This window comes from Cyprinus carpio, chromosome B6 (assembly GCF_018340385.1).
Source record: "Cyprinus carpio isolate SPL01 chromosome B6, ASM1834038v1, whole genome shotgun sequence".
Taxonomy (NCBI): domain Eukaryota; kingdom Metazoa; phylum Chordata; class Actinopteri; order Cypriniformes; family Cyprinidae; genus Cyprinus; species Cyprinus carpio.
In genome coordinates this window covers 28,491,669-28,516,913 of record NC_056602.1, presented here as the reverse complement: position 1 = coordinate 28,516,913, position 25,245 = coordinate 28,491,669, and the positions used below count along the sequence as shown (strand labels likewise).

Below are 25,245 nucleotides of genomic sequence, written 5' to 3'. Positions count from 1 at the left end.
AACACAAAGGTAAGTCAATTATGAAAAACTTAGTGGTTAGTGCTTTGAACAAATCCTTAACCTGAAGTAATGAACTTATGAAAGGGTTTTTGACTTGTCCCAGTAAGCAATGGTTTAGAGCAAGCATTGTTGCGCCAAATTTTGCATTGGACAAAATGTAACAATCTGTTAAGGGTTTAATATGAAGACAAATAATGTAATTATTAAACAGAGCTGTATCAGAGTCTGGGACTCATGTTTGTCTCCGTATGTTTTTCATTATATCAGTTGCCATTTTAAGAGTTGGCTTGCAGCCAGTGTAAACAAGCACGATGCATCCTCATGACAAAGTGTCTTAAAGAGATGCAATATTTTTCCAGCACTTCCGTGTAGGCATCTCTTCACAGGATGTTCGAAGTTTGTGTTGATGTGGGTGTGTGTCTTTCTGCGTCCGCATTTCACAACAATCAACACCTTTCAGGTACAAGAGGAAGTTCTGCCACCAACACCTACAGCCAATCATCAAAGCAGGTCCATCAAAGTTGCCGTGTCTCAACTTACAGCCTTGTGCAGGAAAAGAATCTGAGTAAGTGGAGGCGGTTACAGCCAACTGTGGGCGCACGGCAAAGCCACACATCTGGTCCAACGGGTTCTGAGGGAGAAGCTCACACTTGCTCTACTGTCAGTTCAGTTGCATGAGTCAGTCACTCAACGGAGGCAAACACGCACACTTGCTCACACACACCTGCGATTTCATTGCATATGAGAAATTGGGAGCGTTTACTGTGAGAACGAGACAAGATAGGGGATAGTTTTGATAAGGAGATCCGATAGTTGCATCAGTGTAGTGGCGTATCAGCCATTTGAATCTTGAGGTTTAAACAAAGTGAGATATACATGCTAACTTTACAAACAAAAGGCTATGAATAAACCGTTTCGCAACCGACCACATGGTGCATTAATAATAAAGCAGCACGGTAAATAAAACAGAAAAGCATCAGGTCAATATTCTCTCATGGCTTTGTTTATCTCTTCTCAACAGTTCTATCACTTCATTTGAAACCGCACTGTGAGTTTCACAGTAGAGCATTTAAATATGAAAAGAGCCATGCGGAAACTTCACACACATTACTGTTGTCCTGTCACGCCAATTTGCCAGATAAGCATGGTAATGAAAAGAGGGGAACTATTTGTTTAGAGCAAATGAGTTACTCAACCATTCAAAGAGTAATCCAGGTATAAGACAGGTGTTCAGTAGGGTGAAACCCCACTCTTCTTTTCCGAGGAAAGCCTTTGTTTGACCTGTTTTGAGCAATGATGACCACTACTCTTTTTTCTTTTTTCTGACATTTATTTTAAAAAGGAATCTTTATACACATGAATTGGCCATGTTCAACATGCCTCACTGGCAGGGCACGCGTGTATTGAAGTGTACAACTCAACGTCATAAACGGGGAGTCTTGGCAGACGCAAATCAAGAGTGTTGAGTTTATTCCTACAGCTTTAAACCAATATTACACATTTCTATAAAGAATATCGATCCCGTAGCCTAACCACTATATGATAAAATAACAAACCCCTTTATAAAAGCTTAACACATCTTTTTTTAAAAAGTGGAACCAAACACCATAATTGTACCAATATTTACAAATCCCATTAAATTACAACATAAATTAGAAAATATTTACATTTGGGGAAAGACAAATGGATCATTTCACTTCTAGTCTGATGTAAAGGCATCAAAAAGATGAACAACAAGGTTGTACGCTCAAACGAAACCGAACATGCACACACACCCGCCCGCATGTTATTTGATTTGATCATGGTAACTTAATCAAAGGTCTCTTTAATTGTTCTCAGTGAAAAATTAAGCCAAATACATCTTGAGCATTTCTCGTATAGAAGAATCCACTGATCAGTGGATAAAGGGTTGTTTGGAAATCATGTACACCCATGCACACAAAACAGTCACTCATGCCAACAACACTCCCACAAAGAGAAGAATAATAACACTGCGTCCAATGAAGTCAAGCATAGAACAAGTTATAATGTCTGAAACATAATCACATCCTTGGTCCATTGGGAGGTCAGCACCAAGGAGGAGGACACGGAGAAACCAAACTTCCTCCTCCCAGATTGGTAGCGAAAGAAAACAGTTAAAATCCACGTCAACTCTTGAAATGGTATCTTTGGGAAACTCAACAACTTCCTCTTTGCAGTTCCCCTCTGAGAGACAACTTCCTGATGACTGGCTGAGTCGTCGCTTGATAAAAAAAACTGTCTCGACTAAGGCTAAACTTTGAAATGTGTTTGTGGAGGAGAAAGTGCTGGAAAACCAAGATGTGAACCAAGAGGGCTTCGAGTTTAAGCTTACTCTTCATGTGAGAAAACAAAGCAGAACGGAAACAGAATCGACAACTACGACGACGATGACGAAGAGTCAGGTCTGGAAAAGTCATTCCGCTACAAAAATGGTTGTTGCGTTCAAATGGTCCGATCGTGTTTAACCTCAGCCTCACTTTCTGTGTTTGTCCATCTTGTCTACTTTGTTGGAGCCGTCGGAAGAGACCTGCGAGGAGTCTCCGGTCGAACTCACGTACATTTTGTCCACCTGCTTGAGCGCCTCGTTGAGGTAGTTTTGCAGCGAGGTCATGGCCGCACAGATGGCCGGAGAGCCGAAGCCGTGGGTGATGAGGCTGAAGTGAGTCAGGCAGCTTTGAATCCCTGGCTCGAGAATGGGAGCCGGCCTAGAGTTTCCCAGAGGAGATCTGTCTTGAGTCAGCAAGTCGGTGAACTCCTTACAGATTTGCCTGAAAGATTAGATGACCGGTTAAAGTATTAAACCATAAAGCAGAGATTTCAGAAGCTTGTTCGGCTAAGGTGGAGACACCCTCAGAAGCAGGGGGACTCGTTTCCAGCCTGATGACTGCTTAATGGCTCCATCAAAATGGGCTTGCCCTCCCTAACCTTAATGGGATTGGGATTTATGTGAAATGGGATGGTTACTCACTTGGCTGCCAAGAGCATGGTTTTGCGAGAGTTGATCTCATTGCGTTCCACATGCGGTCGGCCGAGGTACTCTGCGATGGCCTTGGCGGGAAACTCTGTCTCACAGACGTACCCAAAATCTCTCGCCAGGTGTACGGCCTCACCTGCAGACAGGATCAGATGAGAATCAGGTGACTCACGCAGCATATGACGGCACTGCAAAGATGAGTCACCGTCGGATCCATCGGCTTGGAAATGACTCAAAATGGCATCACGAAAAGAACTGTTTCTTCTCTAAGCTGAGATGAGTTCAGATGAATAGACTCTCTCTTTTGCGGAACGGCGGTGGTCACACTGCATGTCTTTAATGAGCCTTTGTAGCCGAAGGCGTCTTAACGGTCCCCTAGACCCAACAGGCTCTTATTGATAGACTAGCACATTATTCACAGTCGTCATCTTTAAGGTCAGTCTCTCCTCTTGGCTAGCGAACATGTGATAACAAGCCCTAATTCAGCTTTGAAGGTCTGTAAATAACTACGCCTTCTAGTCATGTTCCTGCTTCAGACCCATGCTCCCATTAATGGTGAGAATGGTGACATTAAAAGAGGAAGCTAAAAGTATTCTGCATCGCTCCTGGTGCTAGTTAACTCGTGATCTTTGTGCTAATGTCTCTGTGACTCATTGGTTAGCTTTACTCATGCGAAAAGGTGGACATGAAATGTCAAGAAATTACAGATTGCGAGTAGAGCTAACATAGACGACCTTTGCGTGTGATCGCAAAGTCTTTTGGCTTTGTATTAAACTATCACTAGTAGACGCTAGTCTTTGGACTTGGCCTGGTAATAAGTTCACTATGTTCAAACCTCAAAAAAAGTCAAATAAAATAAATCAAGCCAAAGCATTTATTTAGCATTTAGCACATTCCGTGTTGTTGCGGTTCATTTAAACCAATTTAGACAGATTTAATGCAACATGACTTTTAAAATCAAAACAGATTTCGTCTTACACTAAGTGATTTTCTGTCAATTCCGAATGATTTTCAGCATCTACCATTGACTTGTTCAGACTGTAAATCGGGGCATATTTCGTGTTGTGTATTCCAGTCTTTAACATCCACTCAGTCTAGAACTTCACGAAATCCTCCACAGATTTTGTTGTTGCAATGACTGAAATATGCTAATGTCCTTAGTATTTATGAGAAAACTACTTTTACAGTAACAGTAGTGGAAAAGTGACTGACATAAAGTGCTTACCTTCCACCAGAGCAGTTAGTAAGGTGACGTTGGCGGCCTTTCTGCGACCCGCCGGCAAGTTCAGTCCAATTTTATCCAGTTTTTCCCTCAAGGATCGGCCTCCGTTCTTTGACTTTGCCCTTTAAAATAAACAGTGAGTGTCATTAGTGACCTTTTGCTAAACCTGCCAATGCTAGTTTAGAAATGGTTGCAATCAGTCATATTATCAGACAAGCTTTTTTCACATGTTTCCTAGAAAACCCAAATGGACATGCACAGTGTTTTTTCCCACTTTTCCAAACCTTTAAACATTTAGCATGAGCACATTTTCAGAAAATTGCACTTTTTACTAAAATCTCCATTCTCCAGTTAATTCCAACAACATGTTCTGATCAATCAGCAGTAACCAGGAGAGCAGAGCTTAGCGAAGGCTTAATTATTGCAGGTGAAACACATGGATTTTATTTGTTTTGTTTGTGTTATACGACTTAGAGGCCAATATGGAAAGGAAATTTTGGGCCCAGATTCACATGGATAAACAGGCTCATGAAAAAAATGATGTCACAGCTCAAGTGTTTAAAATGCATCGCAACAAAAACGCATACAAGTGCAGACAAAATCCCCACTTGCTGTTTGGGGCTCTGTGAAATGCATGACTGGAGTTGTGGCCTGGCATCACCCTTCACATGTGGGGTAAGGGATTGTTAGCAGGAGGCATGAGTAAGTGCCCCCTTTTTCCATCCGACACCTCCCCCTCCCAGCGCTTGTGCTATATGACCTACTTAACGAATATCAGTGTGTTTGCGTCAGCACATGGGAACAGAAAAATATTCCCAGTAATAAGGGCAATGAGATTAAACTGTGTGTTTGATGACAACCCCCCCCCAACACTGCACATGTTGGCATATGGGTCAAATTAATATCAACATCATCTCATCAATACGCACACAAATGGAGCTTGATGGAACCAAACGTGAACCTGCATAGACTGATAGACACACATATTTAACTCTTTGTTTCCATTGATTGGTAAATGCATGAGGAGAAATCTCACAAAAACATTCCAGTTTCATTTCAACCCAAAGTCAAGAGACAAAACATAAAAAATAACATTTTGCTGAAATAAAAAGAAGCTTTTTAAAGATTTTTTTTTTTTTTAAAGATGGCAATTAAGCACATTTTCCCATCAATGTATACTATTCTCAAACGTGATTCTTATAAGGTTTGTTCACTTGCACAGACAATTTCTTCAGTGTACTACAGTAAAATGACTAATATTTTTTTTATTATTAAAATCAGCATAACTTAAAAGTAACTCTTAGACTATCATATATAGATATTTTATGATTTTCTTGAATACATTTTTTTTTGTACATTATGGTAATGTAAATTTGTGGTGAAAATGTGTATAACTTATGAAAATTATGCCACATTAGTGTTTTTCAATGATATTTAAAATAGGCTTCACATTTGGGGTGAAATATGACCTGGGCTTGTTGTTGAGTTTCATGATATTCATTGACCAACCTTTTTTTAAGTCTTACATGTAAATATAATACACTGTTAAAAAAAAAAAAAAAAAATTTGCAGTTGCAAATAGATTAAAGATTATTGGAGTATGTTTTACAAGAAAACATTATTTCAGTTATTCTACTTTGTGAAGTAGAAAAGTTATTCTGTTTGTGAAATTTACTAGCAACTTCTGAGTAAACATTTTTTGTACAGTACATTTTTTTTTTTTCCAGTGCATTTTTATTGCCATTTTAACATATTTCCAAATATGAATGTGCAATAGCTGCTCACCTGCGTAATACTCCTCCAAGCAGGGAAGCGTTTAGACACTGGTGGGGACAAGCGTCTCTGAACTTCTGCAACAGTTACTTTGTACTTGGAAGTGGAGCTAAGAAGAGAGAGTCGACCAGGTACTGAACAGAAGACCTCAGTGGGATTTGATACCATTCCCAGCAGAGACTCTTTCTGAAAGGGAATCCCAAATGGGCTTCCCTTCGCCAGGGACATCGGACCTGGAGATGAGATATATATCGGTCAATCAAACAGCTCCAGAAATACAGGAGAGAAAGAAACAAACTTTGTCTTTAGGATATATAAAAATAGAGATAAATGACATTCATTATCACTACAGAGCTATAAAAATATAACAGCTCAGATCAATTGATCTCGGGAGAATTTGCTGATTAATGATTGAGCTAAGAAAGCTCCGATTTTAATTGCACACTATTTTTTTAACAAGGAAGTTGAACTGACTGTAATTAGAAAGAACAAGGTTTACCTTCACCATTTTGTTTAGAAAAAGAGTGAATATTTTCAGATGCACTTGCAAAGTAGAAGCTGAAGCTGGTATAGATGAAGATGGAATAAATTCAAGCCAAACATGTGACATAAATTTTGAAATGAACCAGAATTAGACAGAGCAGTCAACCATGCTATAATCATGTCGACTAAAATATTGGCATAGACATTAATTCAGGAAGTCACTTCGGTGACTCGAAAGAAAATCTAAATTACTGACTGACTAAAATAAATGCCAGAATCTGTCAGTCAACTCCTGACCGCAACATAATACAGACGCTGCAGGATTATACAGGAGGTGGTAAAGACCACCAAACAATCTCAATTTTTTGCTGTGAATACTTCAGTGATCTTTAGTGCATCTTCAACTCTCTTACATAACTATATTCATTTTTTAAGCAAAAAAAAAAGAATAAAACTAAAGGTAATTAATAAGTGGTTCTCAACTGATGGGTTCTGATATATGCTTATTACAAAATGCATCTAAATATATCACATATTTAGATGCATTTTATAAGCATATATCAGAACCCATCATCTGCATAGTTATCACAGCAAAATAAATAGAAATATCAACATTTGAAAGGTTGGATAAATGCTTTTTTTTTTGTTGTTGTTGTTTTTTTATGGAAAGGTTAACTCAATTAAACTCATGCATTTGTAACTTGGCAAAAGCTATCAAATTAAACAGATATCAAAATGCATGCATTCAACCATAAAACCATGAAAAAAAAAAAAAAGAAGGTTACTAAATAACAAACACTGTAATGCTTATCCGCTGCCAATGTAAAGACATTCTCATTTACTTTTGCATGCTACACAGTTTTAGTGTTGTATTGGGTTGATGTAACTAAAGTGTCCTAAAGCAAAACCTGTTGAGAACCACTGATACAAACCACTCATTCAGCAGCTAGTGATCACACAAAACAAACAGATGTTCAAAACTGTCTTTCGGTTTTGCTTATTTAAGACGATTTCGTGTCACAGCATAGGACTGAACAAAATACCCATGCATGTTTAAAAGCAGCCACACCCCAACTACAGTTGATTCTTGTCTCCTTGAACGTGTTTGTGTGTGTGTGTGTAGCGGGGCAGAATTGCGTTCTGAAAGTCCTGTTTCAAAAGACTAAAAAACAGGCCTAGGCCTCCTCTCTCTGAGCAAACACACCATTTTAAGGATTGCCCAACATCTACAACTTTGGCTAGTCTGCCATTTTGAGAGGAATCCTTTCTTTGGCTTTCCATTCATGCTGAAAGAGTGACAGAATGCTCCGCGGATCAATGCCAGATTAGTTAAATGGACCACATGACCAAAAGGATTAGCGATATATGCATGAACCAGCACCACCTCAACTCCTCCCACCTGAACCGTTGGCTCGGACAAGCCGAAATCTGGAGCCTGACTTTATTTTTTCCACATAAACAGCAAAGGTGCAAGATTTTAGTCTTTAACATGGATTAAACAGATCAAGTCCTTCTAAAGATCTGGATAGCATTATAAAATTATTAACACGAGTTGCATAAGTTTAAAGCGAAATTATTCAGCTTGAAAGAATCATGATACATTATAGTTCAAGAACACGATCTTATTTTATTCAAAACATGCTTCACAAAATAATAGAAGGTTAATTAAATTGAAAAGTCCTGAAATGCTAAATTTCACATAAAATTGTTTTAAATAGGCCTAACATTTTGTGATCCTTACACTTCATAATTATTATGCATAATGAGCTCATATTATCTGAGAGACTACATGGCATTTTTCTACCTTCATTTGTCACGCAACAGGAACATTTGATGTAAAAGGTGATTAACAAAAAAGTATCTAAATTAGGCAGTTGAATTATTATTATTATTATTATTATTATTTACAAATAAACAGCTAAAATCATAGTTTGAACAGTTTTACAAAAAAAAAAGCTCTTTCTACTCAAGTTTTTACAGTCAACTTTCCCCACTGTTTTTGACCAATTTAATACTACAAAATACTATTATGTTTTCATTGTGGTTATTATTAAATAAATTACACAAAATAAATATATATTTAATAATGTTATTGTACTGTAAAATTAAAATAATAATAAAAAAAATTTTTTTATTTTAAAGCAAAATTACAAGACTAATATTCACATCTTTCCCATTTTAATGTGAACCTAAAAACTAACTGAAAATAAATTTATGTTAGAAAATAGAAATGCAACCAACCTTTTTTGATGACTGTATGATCAGGAATTACAATACTGTGATCACCTTCTTGCTGCAAGAAAGAACCAGCAAATGCATCACTATCCACGTAATCCCAAATAAATAATTATGAAATCATTTATCACATCAACTCACCTGAACATCATCCAATCCGTGGCCTATATCATGCAAACTGATGTTATCACCTATGGAATCGATTCCATGCATGTGTGGAGGCAGCAGCTCCGGTCTCCTAAAACCATCCCGCCGCATCCCGGACGAGCCCCCTTCCAGGCCCAGAATGGGGCTGGCGAGTCCGCTGCGGCCGTGAGACCCGATGGCCTCTTGACCTTGCCGTCCGGGCCATGACTGTTGCTGATTAGGTGCTGTAGACTGGTGTATTGAGTTGATACTAAACGGGTCGCCCAGGTGAGAGTACGGGTCGTTAGGTTGGGTGTACGGCAGATGCTGGTAAGGGGGAGGGAAGTACGGCGGCTGGAAGTCCGAGCTGGCGGTGTGCGAGAGGGACGGTGGTGGGCTGTAGAGGTGCTGGCTCACCGTGGGAATGTGAGGTAAACGGGGGTTTCCGTTGCTGCTAACATCATGTCTTTCCTGCTGAAATAGAGAGTGCATCACATTGAAACCATGCACACAACAACGAGTTCAGCTGATTTTTGCTACATTCTGATCACTTGAATACCTCTGGAGAACATACATCTGAAAAATGAACTAGTATAATGCTTAAATTCGGAGAACAAGCAATTCATATTTGAGTTAAATAAAAAAATAAACATTTTTCAAATCTAAATGCAAAAAGACTACTTTTTTCCTGAACATGGCACAATTCTCAAGGATAGTTAACAAATCATAAACATTTTCATGCAAATTCAAAACTCCAATTTGCATGTTCTTTAGTTTATCATGCAAAATTTAATGTAAGCTCAAAACCCTTAGAATAAAATAAAAAATAAAAAAATAAACTTTAACTTGTTGACTTAAAGATATGTTTCTACCCGATTAAACGCATTTTTGTTCATTTAACTATTTATTCAGTCACATCGAACGCATTTGGCCTGTTAATTTAGATGTTATCACATGCAACACATATGGAAGGTTATCAAACCAAACATTTCTACAAAGTTATTTGCTCTCATTCTAACTGAGCATCAGCTGTTCGTCTGCTGAGTCGGTATTCAGCTCGAGTGGACTGTATAGTGTGCATTCATGACTTCTATTGTCTGGCGAAGTTGCCTGGATAGTTACTGTCACCAGAGACACATGAATGACAATGAGCGACGGGCCATTTCTAGACAGCTTAATTGAGACCACATGAATTACACTTGAGAGTTTTCTCTCATATTTATATTGAAACCCGATATTTGAAACAATCGTGCTCGCGACAAATGCACTTTTTTCGGAATCACGTTGTAAAGATCCACTCTGCGTTAAAATGAAAACTCTGAATTAAATTGCGTCTTGAATTAAATTGCATTAATTATTTTATTACTATTGTCATTACTATTATGATTTTGTTAAAGGTCTACTTAGCTACTTATTACCGGCTGAACTAATTTGTAACAATAAATATTATTACAGCCTACATATAATTTTAGTAAATTCTTATGAAAATATTTTTTCAATATAAATATTTTCAATGAAAATATTATTCAATTTGGTACAGTTCTGTGTATTTGCGCAAGATCAAATTTAAAATATTTCACTAAAAAAGAAAATGGCTTATAGGTAGGCTATATTTCTTGGGCTACAATAAGAATGAAACATTTTAGTACCTAGTTACTTTGCATATTTTTTTGGGAAATAACAATGCCAAATTTCCATATTTTAAATTATAAACAGACAATGCATGTTTTAATTCTTCAATAAAATCTGCCCCTCAACCTGCACATGAAAACGCGCGTGGGTTCGCTTCTTCCTCTTACCTCGCAGTCATCTTCATACTTCACGTTATCTGCTAATTTCCACAACATTTTGTCTTTGCCGCGCGTGATCTCAGACGTGTTTATCTGTGCTGATGTTTGTTTGCGGTCTCGAATATAATCCAGAGAGTCCGGCGCGCGCCGCGCAGAAGTGAAGCATCAACTCAGTGTTGAAGGAGGATGAAGGAACAGAAACTCAGGCAGCTCGCGACACAAACTTGAGGGTTCCGGTCCAAACAGACGCGCTAGACAGAAGCACTCGACTCCCTCTGACGGACAACAGAGCGGCTCAGGCTCGACTCACTGACTCGCTTTGGACTCTCACTGCTATATTTGCAAGAGTCAGCGGTGGGCGGTGACCTACTGCGCGCTGACTACGTCAGAGCGAAGAACCTGCTGCTGATTGGCTACTGTCAGAGAGACGGACCAATCGCGGAACTGTCCGTCTGTTCAGAGGACAAATTAATCCTGAACGAAAAATTGCGACGATTTGCCATTTACTGAAGCAAACTCTACAAACGAGGAATGGTAACATGTTTTAATTAAAATTAAAGGTCATTTACGCAATTATAATTAGTCAGAACGATGGATAGATGGAACGTTAGAACGATTGATAGATAGATAGATAGATAGATAGATAGATAGATAGATAGATAGATAGATGTTAACTGGAGTGCAAAAATTGGACAAGCAAAAAGATATTTGACATTTCTTCCCTAAATTTTTATGCTTATTAGATACTTTGCAATGAAAACAAACGCAGTAAATTAGAGTGAAAAAAGCAAAGTAATAATAATAATAATAATAATAATAATAATAATAATAAATAAAAACGTTTTCACTAATGATTTATGCTTTACAGATCAACTGTATGTTTTAATTAAAATGGAATATATTAAGTGTGTGTGTGTGTGTGTGTGTGTGTTTGCTTAACTACCTAAAAATAAATTGATTAAAATGGAATATATTAAAATACTACTAGTACTAGCCTACTACTACTAATAATAATAATAATGAATGCAAAGTAGCCTATTTTAGAGTGGAAAATGTCTGCATTAGAGATTTGAAAATTCGTAAACAAAAAGACAGCAAGAGAGGGAAAAAAGACGAAAGAAAGTCTTAATCCGGGTTTAGTCTGTTAATGCAGGTGAATTAAATGTATCTGTGGGTCAAAGCGCCTGCGGCTCGAGCTGGACTGAGAGAAATGAAGCGCACGGGCGAGTTTGATTCCTTTGTAATCTGAATGAAGTTACTGTCAGATACTTCCACACACGCAGACTCTACTGTAACCCCGAGGGAGAAACATCTGTTTATGTAACCTGCTGAAATAGCAAGCAAAACGTCCACTCAGGCAATAATAAAATGCATGAATGCCAAATGTCGTAAGACAATAATTATTATTTACCTATGCCTAACCTGAAGACTCGGTATTCTCGTTTTGCTTCGTTTGTGCAAAACGGAATCAGAATGATTTAATAACTGACTGATGAATCATCAGTGTGAGATAGCTATTAATTTAAAACAGAAAATGTCATTCACCGTAAGCGTTTTATTTCGGCTCAAAACACATCGTCTGAAATAGTGAACGGAATCCGCAAATAAGCATATAGCATAGCCTAGTAGGATGTAATCATTTATTGGATTTGTCTCAGAAATAATAAACAAATTACTAAAATCGTAATAATTATACGGATTGGGCTATTTGATTTCGTTGAAAATAAATTACTGAGGCGCATTTCAATTTAACAATCCGTGATCATGCAGGCCCATGATGTGCTAACATGAAGGCCTACAAAGTACTGGATAATACAGTTGAAAATATAATATGCATGCTGTTTCATTATTTATTTAATAACACACAGGCCAAAAATGTGTGTTCTGTGTGTTTTATTAGCGTTACTGAAGACCGGAAATTGTTGTAACTGTGAAGTCTGTGCTGTGAAGTCTGTAGCTCAGTGTTTTTTCCGTCATACCTTTATATATATTTTCACATTTATCTGATACAAATGGAAGTAATTTTGAAATATACAACTTATTCTAAAACTGTATAAATGAATGCCAAAAAGCGCTGTTGTTACAACCTAACAGTAACAGAATGCAGGTTGTAACATTTAGAGAAAAAGAGGAATGAAAGAAAAAAAAAAGAATTCAAATCAGTTTAAATTTTGTACATGAATTATTGTATTAAACTGTCCTCAGAATTATTGTATGCCCACCTTAACACCGACCTTTTAAATTTAATTTTAAGCAATGCAATTAATAAAAACGCACAGAAAAAAAAAAAGATCAAACAGTTGCATAAAACAGTAACAGGCTAACAATTAAAAATGTATGCATCTAAACAAATGTGTAGCCAATACGAAACACTGGAACCATCATCGTCGGATCAAACATTACATTTTTAGCTTTTTTTCTTTTAAGTGGAAGTTGAATAAATCAAATTTAAGAAGAGAATCAGCTGAATCAGATGCACGGATTGATGCACAAATCAGATAATAACCAATGAGTTAAATGATGTTGTTGCTTTAAAAAATAAATAAATAAATAATAAAAAACTATTTATTTATTTAGTCTGTAAAAGCTATGTGATTTTTTTACAGAGACGTATGACCTCACGTGGTGCTCACGTATGATTTCAGTAGCTCTTTCTAATTGGTTAAATTGCTGGGTGTTAAAATACTCCCAACAGTTCTCTGCTCGTGCTGTACATTTTAACAGTGATCAAGCGCGCGTTTTTCCTTCAAAAAGGCGTCTGCTAAATTCATAAAATCGAATAAAACTGCTAAGTCCTGCTGTTAAATGTTCAGACAGGTGTTAAGCTTCACAGCCGAAGAAATAAAGGCACCGCAATTTGCCAATTATTTGTTATTGTTTTATTATTACTATTATTGTTAATAGCTGTTGTTGTTGTTATTACCCTGCTTCCTTTAGGCTGTACATTCTGCAAACGCATGCAAAAATTCAGGCTCCAGTTTACACGAATTTAAACCCTTTACTAGGCCTATACAAACAAATATAAAACATCATCAATTGACAAATGTCGAATTTTCCCCCCACCAATAAATAAATAAATAAATAAATGTATTCCTCTTGGCATTAATAGCAATAAGACTGTAATGGAAACGTACCCGCCAGTCCAGCCTCTCCAGCAGCGACATCTGCTTCAGCTGTTCGGTCCCGCTGTGAAGCAGCGAATGCTCTCATCAACCGCGCTCGCGCCACTCATACACCTGGATGCGCAGAGCACGCAGCGCGCATGCGCACACTCTCAGAACACCTGAACGGGGGCCGCAGCATTCCGATCGATGAGGATGATTAGTCATCACTCCAGTTCTGTGGAGCAGCACACTACTGCACAACGACGCTTTAATTAAATAAACATCCACAGTAGGCTAAAAATAAATCATCGCAAGTCAAGACGATCTAAAGAATTCACACAATTACCTGATATTTACATGACATTTTCGATTACGGAGGGGACCTTGAATATATTAAGTGATAGTCCTACATGAAAACCTTTAAAGAAAATGTTGGAGATTTAATTTCGTTTGCAATACATTCTTATATCATTTTAAAGTTTTAGGTAAAAGAATTACGCTTAACAAGTAACAGCTTTCTTAGCTGGCATTTCATGTTCCACAGAACATGTTGCATAAGATTCTGCTACCTTGAGTAATACAATTCATTAAATTTGACATTCCAAGCATGCAATATTTCAAGCTTTCTCACGCACTCAGGAATTAAGACACTTACCTGAAAATGTAGAGTTTTTATTTAAGCACCTGTCACATGAACATAAACGATTACATTATGGGGAACTGCAAAAAGCCAAGAAACAGACAACTACATCAGGTCTCATGCTGTTCGACTGCGGGAGCGCTTATTCTTAGACATCTACTGCCACCTTGTGGTCAAAAGCAGTATTGAGAGACATTACTGACAAATTGACAGCAACAACGCATGATTTCTCCCAGATCGGACCTTTATTGTGTTCACAAATAATGCAGGTTTAAAAGTACAATACATAACTACAGTAACTAGTTGGTTATTTCTGTGATAGCGTAACAAGAAATGCTCAAGCACTTGAGGAACACGTGTTTATACTCCTGAGGAAAACAAAATTATCTGCCTTTAAGTTTATTTTTACTGCAATACATTTCATGTTTAATCCTGAATAAAGCAGTTTAAAACAAGATGCTGCTGCAAAGCACAATCCAGACAAAAAAAAAATGTTAATGGAAAAGACATTTAACACTCAAGCCAACATGGGTTTACTGAAAATAAACACTTAAGCATGCAACTAAATGAAGATGATCTTATAAATGTAAATAAAATGCAATGGTGAAAAAAGAAATCTGCTAAAAACAAAGCATCAATCTGTCAGTGAAAATGTTGCTCCTACAAAGACTGACCACTAGAGAGCGAGCTTCACTAAGAAGAACACACTCAAAAGTGGTAAGGCGTGTGTGTGACCCAGTTGGATATCTGGTCTTTGGTACGTTTGGCAGAGCTGTGGGAGGTGAAGAGTGACTTGTAGGTTTCAGATTTGTCCTTCATGTCCTGGATCGATCTCTTACTGCCAGCGATGGGTCCCGCGGGGGCCTTTAACATCTTAGAGCACTCGCCGGATGTGGACGGTCCCGGAGCTGAGTGGGAAAAAGACGAGCACAGCTTGAGTGATTGAACCAACAAATGCATGACTGATCGCTAACATCCATTCTTAAAGGAATAGTTCAACCAAAAATGTCAATTTGATGAAAATGGTTGTTTCTTTATTGGAACAAATTTGGAGAAATGTAGCATTCCATCACTTGCTCAGCAATGGACGCTCTGCATTGAATGTGTGCCGTCAGAATGAGAGTCCATACAGCTGATAAAATAATCACAATAATCCACAGCACTCCAGTCCATCAGTTAATGTCTTGAGAAGTGAAAAGCTGCATGTTTATAAGAAACAAATCCATCATTAAGACATTTTAAACTTTGGACCATTGCTTCCAGCCATAATACTCCATCCATAATGTTGCTTTTTCTGAAAAAAATTAAAAATAAAAACATTTGCTGAAAGAATTCTCTGGTCTGAATCAGGAGAGAAATCTGCACAGAACAAGCACTGTTTACAAGACAAAACAGTCTGAAACCAATATGTTGATGGATTTTGAAGTGAAAGGATAACAGGAGATGGACTTTGTCACTGGAGGAAGCATCATTATGGATTATGGACTCATTTTCACCAGAAACAAACACACATCCCAGTGAATGGGTGCTGTTTGGACTCTCATTCTGACGGCACCCATTCACTGCAGAGGATCCAGCTGTTTGGACTCTCATTCTGACGGCACCCATTCACTGCAGAGGATCCGTTGTTGAGCAAGTGATGATGTAATGCTACATTTCTCCAAATCTGTTCTGACGAAGAAACAAACTCCTGAGGGTGGATGGCCTGAGGGTGAGCACATTTTCAGCAAACTTACGTTACATGTGACCCTTATTCATAATTCTGCTAAACCTTCTTAAAACACACATCATATTCTTATTTTAAAGTCTTTCTAGATTATAGTCTCTAAACCTTCTGTGCACATACAGGCTGACAGATATAACAGCTGTCTCTTTTTAAGGACAAGACAACAGAGAAGCCTGACATGCATGTCCCTAAATGACACGATGACCACTTTATTTGTATAGTAGGGATAATTCAAATATCTGCTAATATCCCGCACAGATTCAACAAATACACCAAACACACAAAAAATTAAGAAAATTATATCAATAAAGATTATTATTATAGGCTATTTTTCATGCTGATATTAGTATTGAATTTGAGAGGGTCATTGAGGACATATACTTTCATATTTGTATGATGTGTACTTAAATGCCTATTATTACATTTAAATGTACTACCATTCAAAAGTTTAGGGTGATTATTTTTTTCCAGCAAGGATGCATTATATTGATCAAAAGAGACAGTAAAGACATTTATACTGTTACAATACATTTAAAATAAATTCTGTTCTTTAAAGAATCCTGAAAAAAAAAAAAAAAAAAAAAAAAAAAAAAAATATATATATATATATATAAATATATAAGAGCTTCCACAAAAACATGAAGCAGCGCAACTGTTTTCAACATTTATAATAAGCAGAAAAAAAAAGATTATTTTAAATTGTAATGATGTTTCACAATATTTACTGTTTTACTGTATTTTTGACCTTGGTAATCATAAGAGACTTCTTTTACAAACATGTTTAAAAAAAATCTTACTGAGCTCAGTTTTTGAATAGTAGCATACATAATTAATCCTTTCATTCACTGCTAACACTAAAGCCTGTGCTGGTGTTGTACGAAAAAACATAAGTTCTCTAACTCCACCATCTACTGTCAAGATGAATATAATGAATGCATACTAACATAAACTGCTTTCAGCATACTGCACAGCATGTATACTGCCTAGTATGGTAACCGGTATGGAGTAATAACTGTTTCATACAACGTGACCATGTTGCATAATATCAGGAATTAATGCAGCAACATATTTCTTTTAAAGTTGAAATTGCATCAGATTTCCAAGAGAAAAAGTGATGAAATACATATCTACAGACTCCACATTTGTGAAACCAACACTGATATGAATGTGCTCTCAAAAACATTTACACATATTTCCATTTAACATGTAAATCTAGCCCTTCTGTACTCTGGCATGCTGGGATACCTGAATCACCGCAGCTTCCACTGCTGCCTTCTCCATTCAGTGATGTAGATTTAATCTCTGAGGTGTCACAGCTCCCTGCCATTACAAGAGAAACGAAAAACAATATTAAGTAGTTGTACTAGTTTAATAAATTACTACAATAATTTTCCAAATCAAAATGAAGGTTTTCAAACCAGTGCGTTTTTTAGTATCACTGAGATATTTCAAACAGTGTTTTTTTCTTAATGTTAAATTACTTTTTATTTGTATTTTTTTTCCCCATCTAATTTTCAAGCTTTAAAATGTCTTGGTAGTTTGTATAAATTAATACATATACATATATACAGTCCAGACCAAAAGTTTGGAAACATTACTATTTTTAATGTTTTTTGAAAGAAGTCTCTTTTGCTCATCAAGCCTGCATTTATTTGATCAAAAATACAGAAAAAAAAAACAGTAATATTGTAAAATATTATTACCACTTAAAATAATAGTTTTTCTATTTGAATATACTTTAAAAAAAATAATTTATTCCTGTGATGCAAAGCTGAATTTTTCAGCATCATTACTCCAGTCTTCAGTGTCACATGTAACATCCAGTCTATCACATGATCATTTAGAAATCATTCTAATATTCTGATTTATTATGAGTGTTGGAAACCGTTCTGCTGTCTAATATATTTGATGAATAAAAAGGTTAAAAAGAACTGCATTTATTCAAAATAATAAAAAAAAACATTTCTAATAATATATATTCTAATAATATATTTTCTTTACTATCACTTTTTATCAATTTAACACATCCTTGATGAATAAAAGTATTGATTTTATTTAAAAAAATGAAAGAAAAAAAAATTACTGACCCCAAATTACTGACCAGTAGTGTATATTGTTATTACAAAATATTAATATTTTAAAAACATAGCTTCTTTTTTTTTTTTTACTTTTTATTCATCAAAGTATCCTAAAAAAGTATCACGTTCTGAAAAAAATATTAAGCAGCAGAACTGTTTACCAACTTTGATAATGAATCATCATATTAGAATGATTTCTAAAGGATCATGTGATAATGATCCTAAAAATTCAGCTTTGCATCACAGAAATAAATGATACATCTAAAGTATAATAAATTTAAAAACAATTATTTTAAATTGTAATAATATATCACAATATAATTTTTTTTTTTCTGTATTTTTGATCAAATAAATGCAGGCTTGATGAGCAGAAGAAACTTCTTTCAAAAACATTAAAAATAGTAATGTTTCCCAAACTTTTGGTCTGTACTGTATATACAGTGTTGTGAAAAAGTTTTGCAGGTTTTAAATGAAGGTTTTTATTATTAAGGGAAAACAAAATCCAAAACTACATGGCCCTGTGTGAAGAAGTGACTCCAGCGAACCACAGCGAGAGACATTATTCACAAATGACAAAACATGGAACAGTGGAGAACCTTCCCAGGAGTGTCCGGCTGACCAAAATTACCCCCAGAGCACAGCGACGACTCATCCAAGAGGTCACAAAAGACCCCACAACAACATCCAAAGAACTGCAGAACTCACTTGCCTCAGTTAAGGTCAGTGTTCATGATTCCAGCATAAGAAAGAAGACTGGGCAGAAATGGTCTGCATGGCAGAGTTCCAAGACGAAAGCCGCTGCTGAGCAAAAAGAACATAAAGGTTCGTCTTAGTTTTGCCAGAAAACATCTTTATGATCCCCAAGACTTTTGGGAAAATACTCTGTGGACTGACGAGACAAAAGTTGAACTTTTTGGAAGGTGTGTGTCCCATAACGTCTGGCGTAAAAGTAACACCGCATTTCAGAAAAAGAACATCATACCAACAGTTAAATATGGTGGTGGTAGTGTGATGGTCTGGGGCTGTTCTGCTGCTTCAGGACCTGAAGACTTGCTGTGATAAATGAAACCATGAATTCTGCTGTTTACCAAAAAATCCTGAAGGAGAATGTCCGGCCATCGGTTCGTGACCTCAAGCTGAAGTGAACTCGGGTTCTGCAGCAGGACAATGATCCAAAACACACCAGCAATCCAGCTCTGAATGGCTGAAGAAAAACAAAATGAAGACTTTGGAGTGGCCTAGTCAGAGTCCTGAGCTGAGTCCTATTGAGATGCTGTGGCATGACCTTAAAAAGGCAGTTCATGCTCGAAAACCCTCCAGTGTGGCTGAATTACAACAATTCTGCATAGATGAGTGGACCAAAATTCCTCCACAGCGCTGTAACAGACTCACTGCAAGTTATCACAAACGCTTGATTGTAGTTGTTGCTGCTGAGGGTGTCCCAACCAGTTATTAGGTTTAGGAGGCAAACACTTTTTCACACAGGGCCATGTAGTTTTGGATTTTGTTTTCCCTTAATAATAAAAACCTTCATTTAAAAACTGCATGTTGTGTTCACTTATGTTATCTCTTACTAATATTTAAATGTTTTTTAATGATCTGAAACTTTAAAGTGTGACAAACATGAAAAAAAAGATGAAATCAGGAAGGATTACAACACAATCTCATGCTTTTGTGTGTGTGTGTGTATATATATATATATAATTATAATTGTAATTATGTAACTATGTTTTCTGAGAATATGTGAGATTAGTGGTTAAGCTGATGCTTTTGGATGACTGACATTAAATACACCAAAAATAATATTTGAATAAATAAATATTTGTGAAGTCCCACTGTGACATGTTATGCTCAAACTAAAACCATCACACACAGCATTTGAATTAGCAGCTCACATTAAATGTAAAAAAAAAAAAAAAAAAGAAATTACAAAAGTTTATTGACAATCCAGATCTTATCGTGCAATGTTTACCAACATATTAGTTCATGTACAATCAAATAGCAAACATGAAACATGGCATGACACATTTATGAAGTTCAGTGAATGAAGCCAGTGTGGTTTTCCCATTTCAGCAGGGCAAACAAAAAGGTTCTGTTATCTGGCTCTTTTTAGAGGAACATGTTTAAAGGTTGTGTGCCACTTTAATTACAGAAAAAAATCCAGAATATGTTTTATTTTTCTTTAAATGTTGTATAGGCGACAACTGAAAAATGAATGACTGCTGCAGATACAAGAAATTTAAAGACCAAATCTATTCAAACATGACTAAAGGCAGGCAGTTTTCTGAATGTATCTATAAAAGATTATGGCTAATTACAGTTTCATTCCAATTTTATTTAAAATTTGTATTTGTATCAGTGTGTTTTGTCATAGTTTTGATGACCTCAGATGATTTGTGATTATCTCACGGATAATCATGTCCATTTTACTTTAGCCTGATCCATACTAAAGGATAAAATACTTCAGTGAATATTGACTTTTGTCCTACATTGATAACTCCTGTCAAAGTCATTTCTACACAAAGTTTAACCTTAATTCCTCACATACTTGGTAATAAAGATGAAAGGAATGTCATGGGTTCAATAAAAGTTCATATCCATCCACAGCACCTGTGATGTACTGCCAGTTACCACAGACCTCATTTAACTGGTCTTTCGGTTTCTGCACTTGCAATGAAGGTCTATGGGCATTTTTTTATTCTTTAAAATGCCCTGTTCTCGTGACTGACACAAAAGCAGACTTTCTTTACAAGCTTCAAATTTGTCCAGCATGCATTTGCCATTATCTTGAGTTTTAACTTTTGAGTTAATTATAATCTAACGCTGTTCGATATAAAACAAAAAAAATCAATGTCCTTGCAGTAAAAACACTGATAAAGGTCTACTGTGCCATTATAGGTGTTAACATGAGACTAGTGTGATTAAATGTCTTGCTGAGCAAGTTTTTTTAAAGTCACTCTTAAGGCCCCGATATACTTTAAATGAAGTTCATTTTCGTTCTTCGTTTGGGGGCAAAAAGAAGTTTGAAAAGAATGAGCGACGATATACTGTTTCTGAACTTTCCAACACCCCCGCGCTTCTGGAGGCGGGGTGTAGATTAATGTAAACATGTGTTGCTACGCTTGCGCCACATCCCCTAAACACGACAACGATGAAATGAAGAAGTGTAAGAAATCTAGGTGTGTGGCGGGCCCCAATGGCAAGTATCATGTTAGCAATACAAAAGTTTTCCCGTGGCTCAGTGGTAGAGCATTGTGTTAGCAGCGCAAAAGGTTGTGGGTTCGATTCCCAGGGAACACATTAGGTAAAAAATGTAAGCCTGAATGCACTGTAAGTCGCTTTGGATAAAAGCGGCTGCTAAATGCATACATGTAAATGTAAAAGAACCATTCCATTTCCATAATCAGTCCTTTATGGGAAGTGTGAATGTCTCAAAGTCTGAAAACTTTAGGGTATTGTGGAATTTTTTTTTTTTTGTGTGTTTGTCAGTTTGTTACTTTATTTTATTAGTGTTCATTTATTTTATTTAAATGGCTAAATTGTTACACCTTTTTATATTTTATGTGGGGTCATGATTTACTTTTGATAAAAACAAAGGTTTATTATTGTACATTTGGCATTTTATTTAGGCTATTGTATACCCTTTAAATTTGCTTATTGAAAAAACAACAACAGCAGCAGCAGCAGCAGCAGTAGTATGGCGTTACATTTATTTGAAACACGTGTATTTGGTACTTGCTACCTTATATCTTTACTCTTTCTTTTCATGGCTTTGGAAAACTTGTCTCGGATGTTTCTCTACATCGCTTTTTGTAGAACTCCGGGTCGTCGACACCAAGCTTCGATGCAAATTCTTTCTCGGAATTAAATGCTTTCTCTGAATCTTTAAAGTCCCTCTGCGGGTGATCATACAGGTGCGGATATAGTTGTGCCAGCTCAGCTATTCGACACTCGACACACCAGTGTGTTCATGTTGCTAGTGACTAGGAAATGTTGTTCTCTTGCCTTACCTCCGTGGAATGAGAAACAAACCAGGAAAAGGAAAAAAAAAAGAAAAAGAAAAAAAAGAAGAAGAAGAAAAAAAAAATAAATAAATAAAAATCGCACGTCAAAAAAGGTGGAGTTTCAGAACACACCCATTGATTGTGTAAACGGCATGGACCAATGGAAGCTCAAAGGCGTTTAGGAGCCAAAACGAAAGTTCACTTTGGGCAGCTGTTTCTAACTGCTGAAACGAACTCAAAACAAACTTCCTTTTGCCCTGATTTTGTTCAAAATTACGTCTTATCAGTTTGTTCTTCGATTTAGTTTGAAGTATATCGGGGCCTTGAATCTTTCAACAAAGCTGTCTCGATGGTGCAATGCCGGTAAAGCCAGAAAACCACATACAACTTTCACACAATATGCGCAAAAGGACAGGGGCTGTTCACAAACAAAAAAATCCACCCACAGGAATTACGGCTGTGAGGCAAAACTAAACATTCTTCTACCTATTAAAGTCTCCGAATCTCACTCCTTATCACAACTCAACAGCTCAAACAATGAACTTAGATTTAAAGCAGAACTGAAGTGGAAGGCGAACTGCTGTTTAACAGCTTTAAAATTAAACAAAAAAAAAAAAAAAAAAAAAAAAACAGCATCCCAAAAGTATCTCATATGACTTGTGCATCTGTTCTAAGTCTTACAAACCAAATAAATCATACATATATGTAATTATCAAAAAAGCTCAAAAATTACAAATCTTAAAACAGGGTTCCCACACCTTGGTTAACTTCAAATTCAAGGACCTTTCAAGGACTTTCCAGGTCCAATACCCTCAAATTCAAGGACTTCATTCAAGTGAGAGCAAGGTTACATTGTGTAGCCAGACCTTCAGACTGAAGGTCTGGAATTCATGGCAGCTTTCATTGGTCAAGGCCCGCCCATGAGGCCGTTTGACTGACATGTCAAACAACCAATCACAGTTCGTTTCGTTCAGCGTCACATTTCGGGGCATGGAAATGACGCCAAAATAACAGACCGACGTGTTAAACTCTCGGACATATTTTAAAGATTCTATTCCGTGAACTTTAAATATTTCACATACTTTTGAAAATCCAGCGTTTAGTTGATCCTAATAAGTGCTCGTCGTCACAGTTGTAAACCCGGAGGCTTTCTTCTTTCGTGAGGAACGATAAAGAACGCGACACACACGTCTCGCGGAAATCCTGCAGAATTCAACCAATCCGATGACGACTTCGACACTCCTGAAGTGTTTCCACTTTGTGTCTCATATGCATCAGACGTTTAGCCAACGGTCTGTGGGCATGACATCTGAGGCTGAGACTACCGCACGGGCGCTACGCTGATTTGGAGAGACACAGAGGAGAGGAATTGTTGAATAAAGTCATTATTTTTGTTTTCTTTGTGTACAAAAAGTATTCTCGTCGCTTCATAACGTTACGATTGAATCACTGATGGTAGATGGAGTATTCTGACGATGCTTTTCATACTTTCCTGGACCTTGACACTGTTATTTATTTGGCAGTCTATGGGACAGTCACAAGCCTCCCGGTTTTCATCCAAAATATCTTAAATTGTGTTCTGAAGATGAACGAAGCGTTTATGGGTTTGGAACGACATGAGGGTAAGTGATTAATAACAAAATTTTCATTTTGGGATGGAGTAACCCTTTAAAATATAAGAGTAAACCACCAGTAGGTGGCGTCAAGTGACTGTGTTAATTAGTGAACAAGTAAATCATTAGTTCAAGCGATTCATTCAGACAGCTAATTCATTTAACAATCAAGCAAATGCTGTCTTTAGAATGGATCACTGAATCATTCACTCAAATGATTGATTCAAACGCGCTGAATCATTCAGTAACAAAACACCACTGTGTGCTGCTCGGAGATTAGTGAATGATTATTACTCGTTCATTGAATGAATAAAATCAATGTCAAATATTCAGGAATCAGCACTCTCTTGGTCGTCTTATGTTGCTTAACTAGGCTACATCATGTGGTATAAATATAAAAACTCGATTTTTACCACAGCATGTTTGTTCTATGAGTTGTCTGTGCAGTTGCGCTCATTTGTTTTAATTTCTCCACAAGATTCTCTCTCTCTCTCTCTCACACACACCGGCTGTGCGAGCTTCAACATGTGCGACCTTGTAACGGTCAATACATTATTCATTATCAATCATCATTTACGCCAAATGTAATAAAATCAGGATCATTCTCGCCGAAATTGCTCAATTGAACTACACAATTTCTTACTGACTTTACAAAATTTACATTCTCTGCTCTTAGTTTTACTCCAGTCTGCCGCGGTTCAAACATCCGGCATTATGGCAATTTCTCACTGACCGGAGGCGACTGCCAAACTGTTCCAGGTGTGTATCACAACAATGTACATATTTTGCAACAACAAATGAAAAACTTATTCATTATGAAGGCGCTATATTCAAAATAAACTGGTAATACTTTTATTCAATACCATCTAAAAAAAAATTTAATGCCTTTAGAAATCAATTTAATGACTTTTAATGCTTTTTAATGCCCTGCGGAAACCCTGTAAAAGAGCTTATGTAACCAAAAGTTTTAAGATATATGAATATGCTTTTAAGTTTTTCTTGCCTCATGGGTTTGCATCTTAACAAGCAAAGCAATTCAACATTAATTTCACGGTGTGTCTGTGAAATGTTGAGGTACCATTGTAGTAGTTTCGTGCACACATGAACGTCATGGCAATGTACAACACAAAGTACCTCACACAGGAAACACTTAACGTAATGCGTAAATGCGCGTAACTAACGTAACTCAAGCAAGCTAGTATGCATAGGCCACGAAGTGTTGGCAAAATAACACAGTAGCGGACCGGAAGGAATAATATGGATTCTTTTCCAGAAAACTTCTTGCACAAAATAAATTCAAGCACTTTCAAGGACCTGTATATCTATGTATGTTTATTTTCAAAAACTTTCCAGGGCCTAGAATTTTTTTTTATTTTTTTCTCAGATTTACAAAATTTCACGGATTTCAAGGACCCGTGGGAACCCTATTAAAAATGTAAAAAGAAAATGTGATTTA

General features: G+C 36.7%; 2 protein-coding genes across 5 annotated transcripts in view; both read right to left on the bottom strand.

The window, feature by feature from the left end:
* Positions 1-1,309: 1,309 nt before the first annotated feature.
* Positions 1,310-10,954, bottom strand: LOC109092391 (transcription factor AP-2 gamma-like). Its single transcript, XM_019106171.2, is given in 8 exon segments — positions 1,310-2,789; positions 2,990-3,131; positions 4,221-4,339; positions 6,003-6,041; positions 6,043-6,223; positions 8,715-8,766; positions 8,850-9,308; positions 10,634-10,954. Coding segments are annotated over 8 exon segments (1,335 nt in total). The 5' UTR covers positions 10,682-10,954; the 3' UTR covers positions 1,310-2,494.
* Positions 10,955-14,591: 3,637 nt separating this feature from the next.
* rtf2 (replication termination factor 2) overlaps positions 14,592-25,245 on the bottom strand; it is a 30,101-nt gene continuing 19,447 nt past the window's right edge. For 2 of the 4 annotated variants that reach the window (XM_042726661.1, XM_042726662.1), the window contains exons 8-9: positions 17,340-17,414; positions 14,592-15,276 (exon numbers count right to left, since the gene is read on the bottom strand). In XM_042726661.1, coding sequence (XP_042582595.1) covers positions 15,077-15,276; positions 17,340-17,414 — 275 coding nt within the window. In that variant the 3' untranslated portion in view covers positions 14,592-15,076. The remainder of the gene's footprint in view (positions 15,277-17,339; positions 17,415-25,245) is intronic. The other 2 variants (XM_042726663.1, XM_042726664.1) reach the window with 1 other exon arrangement.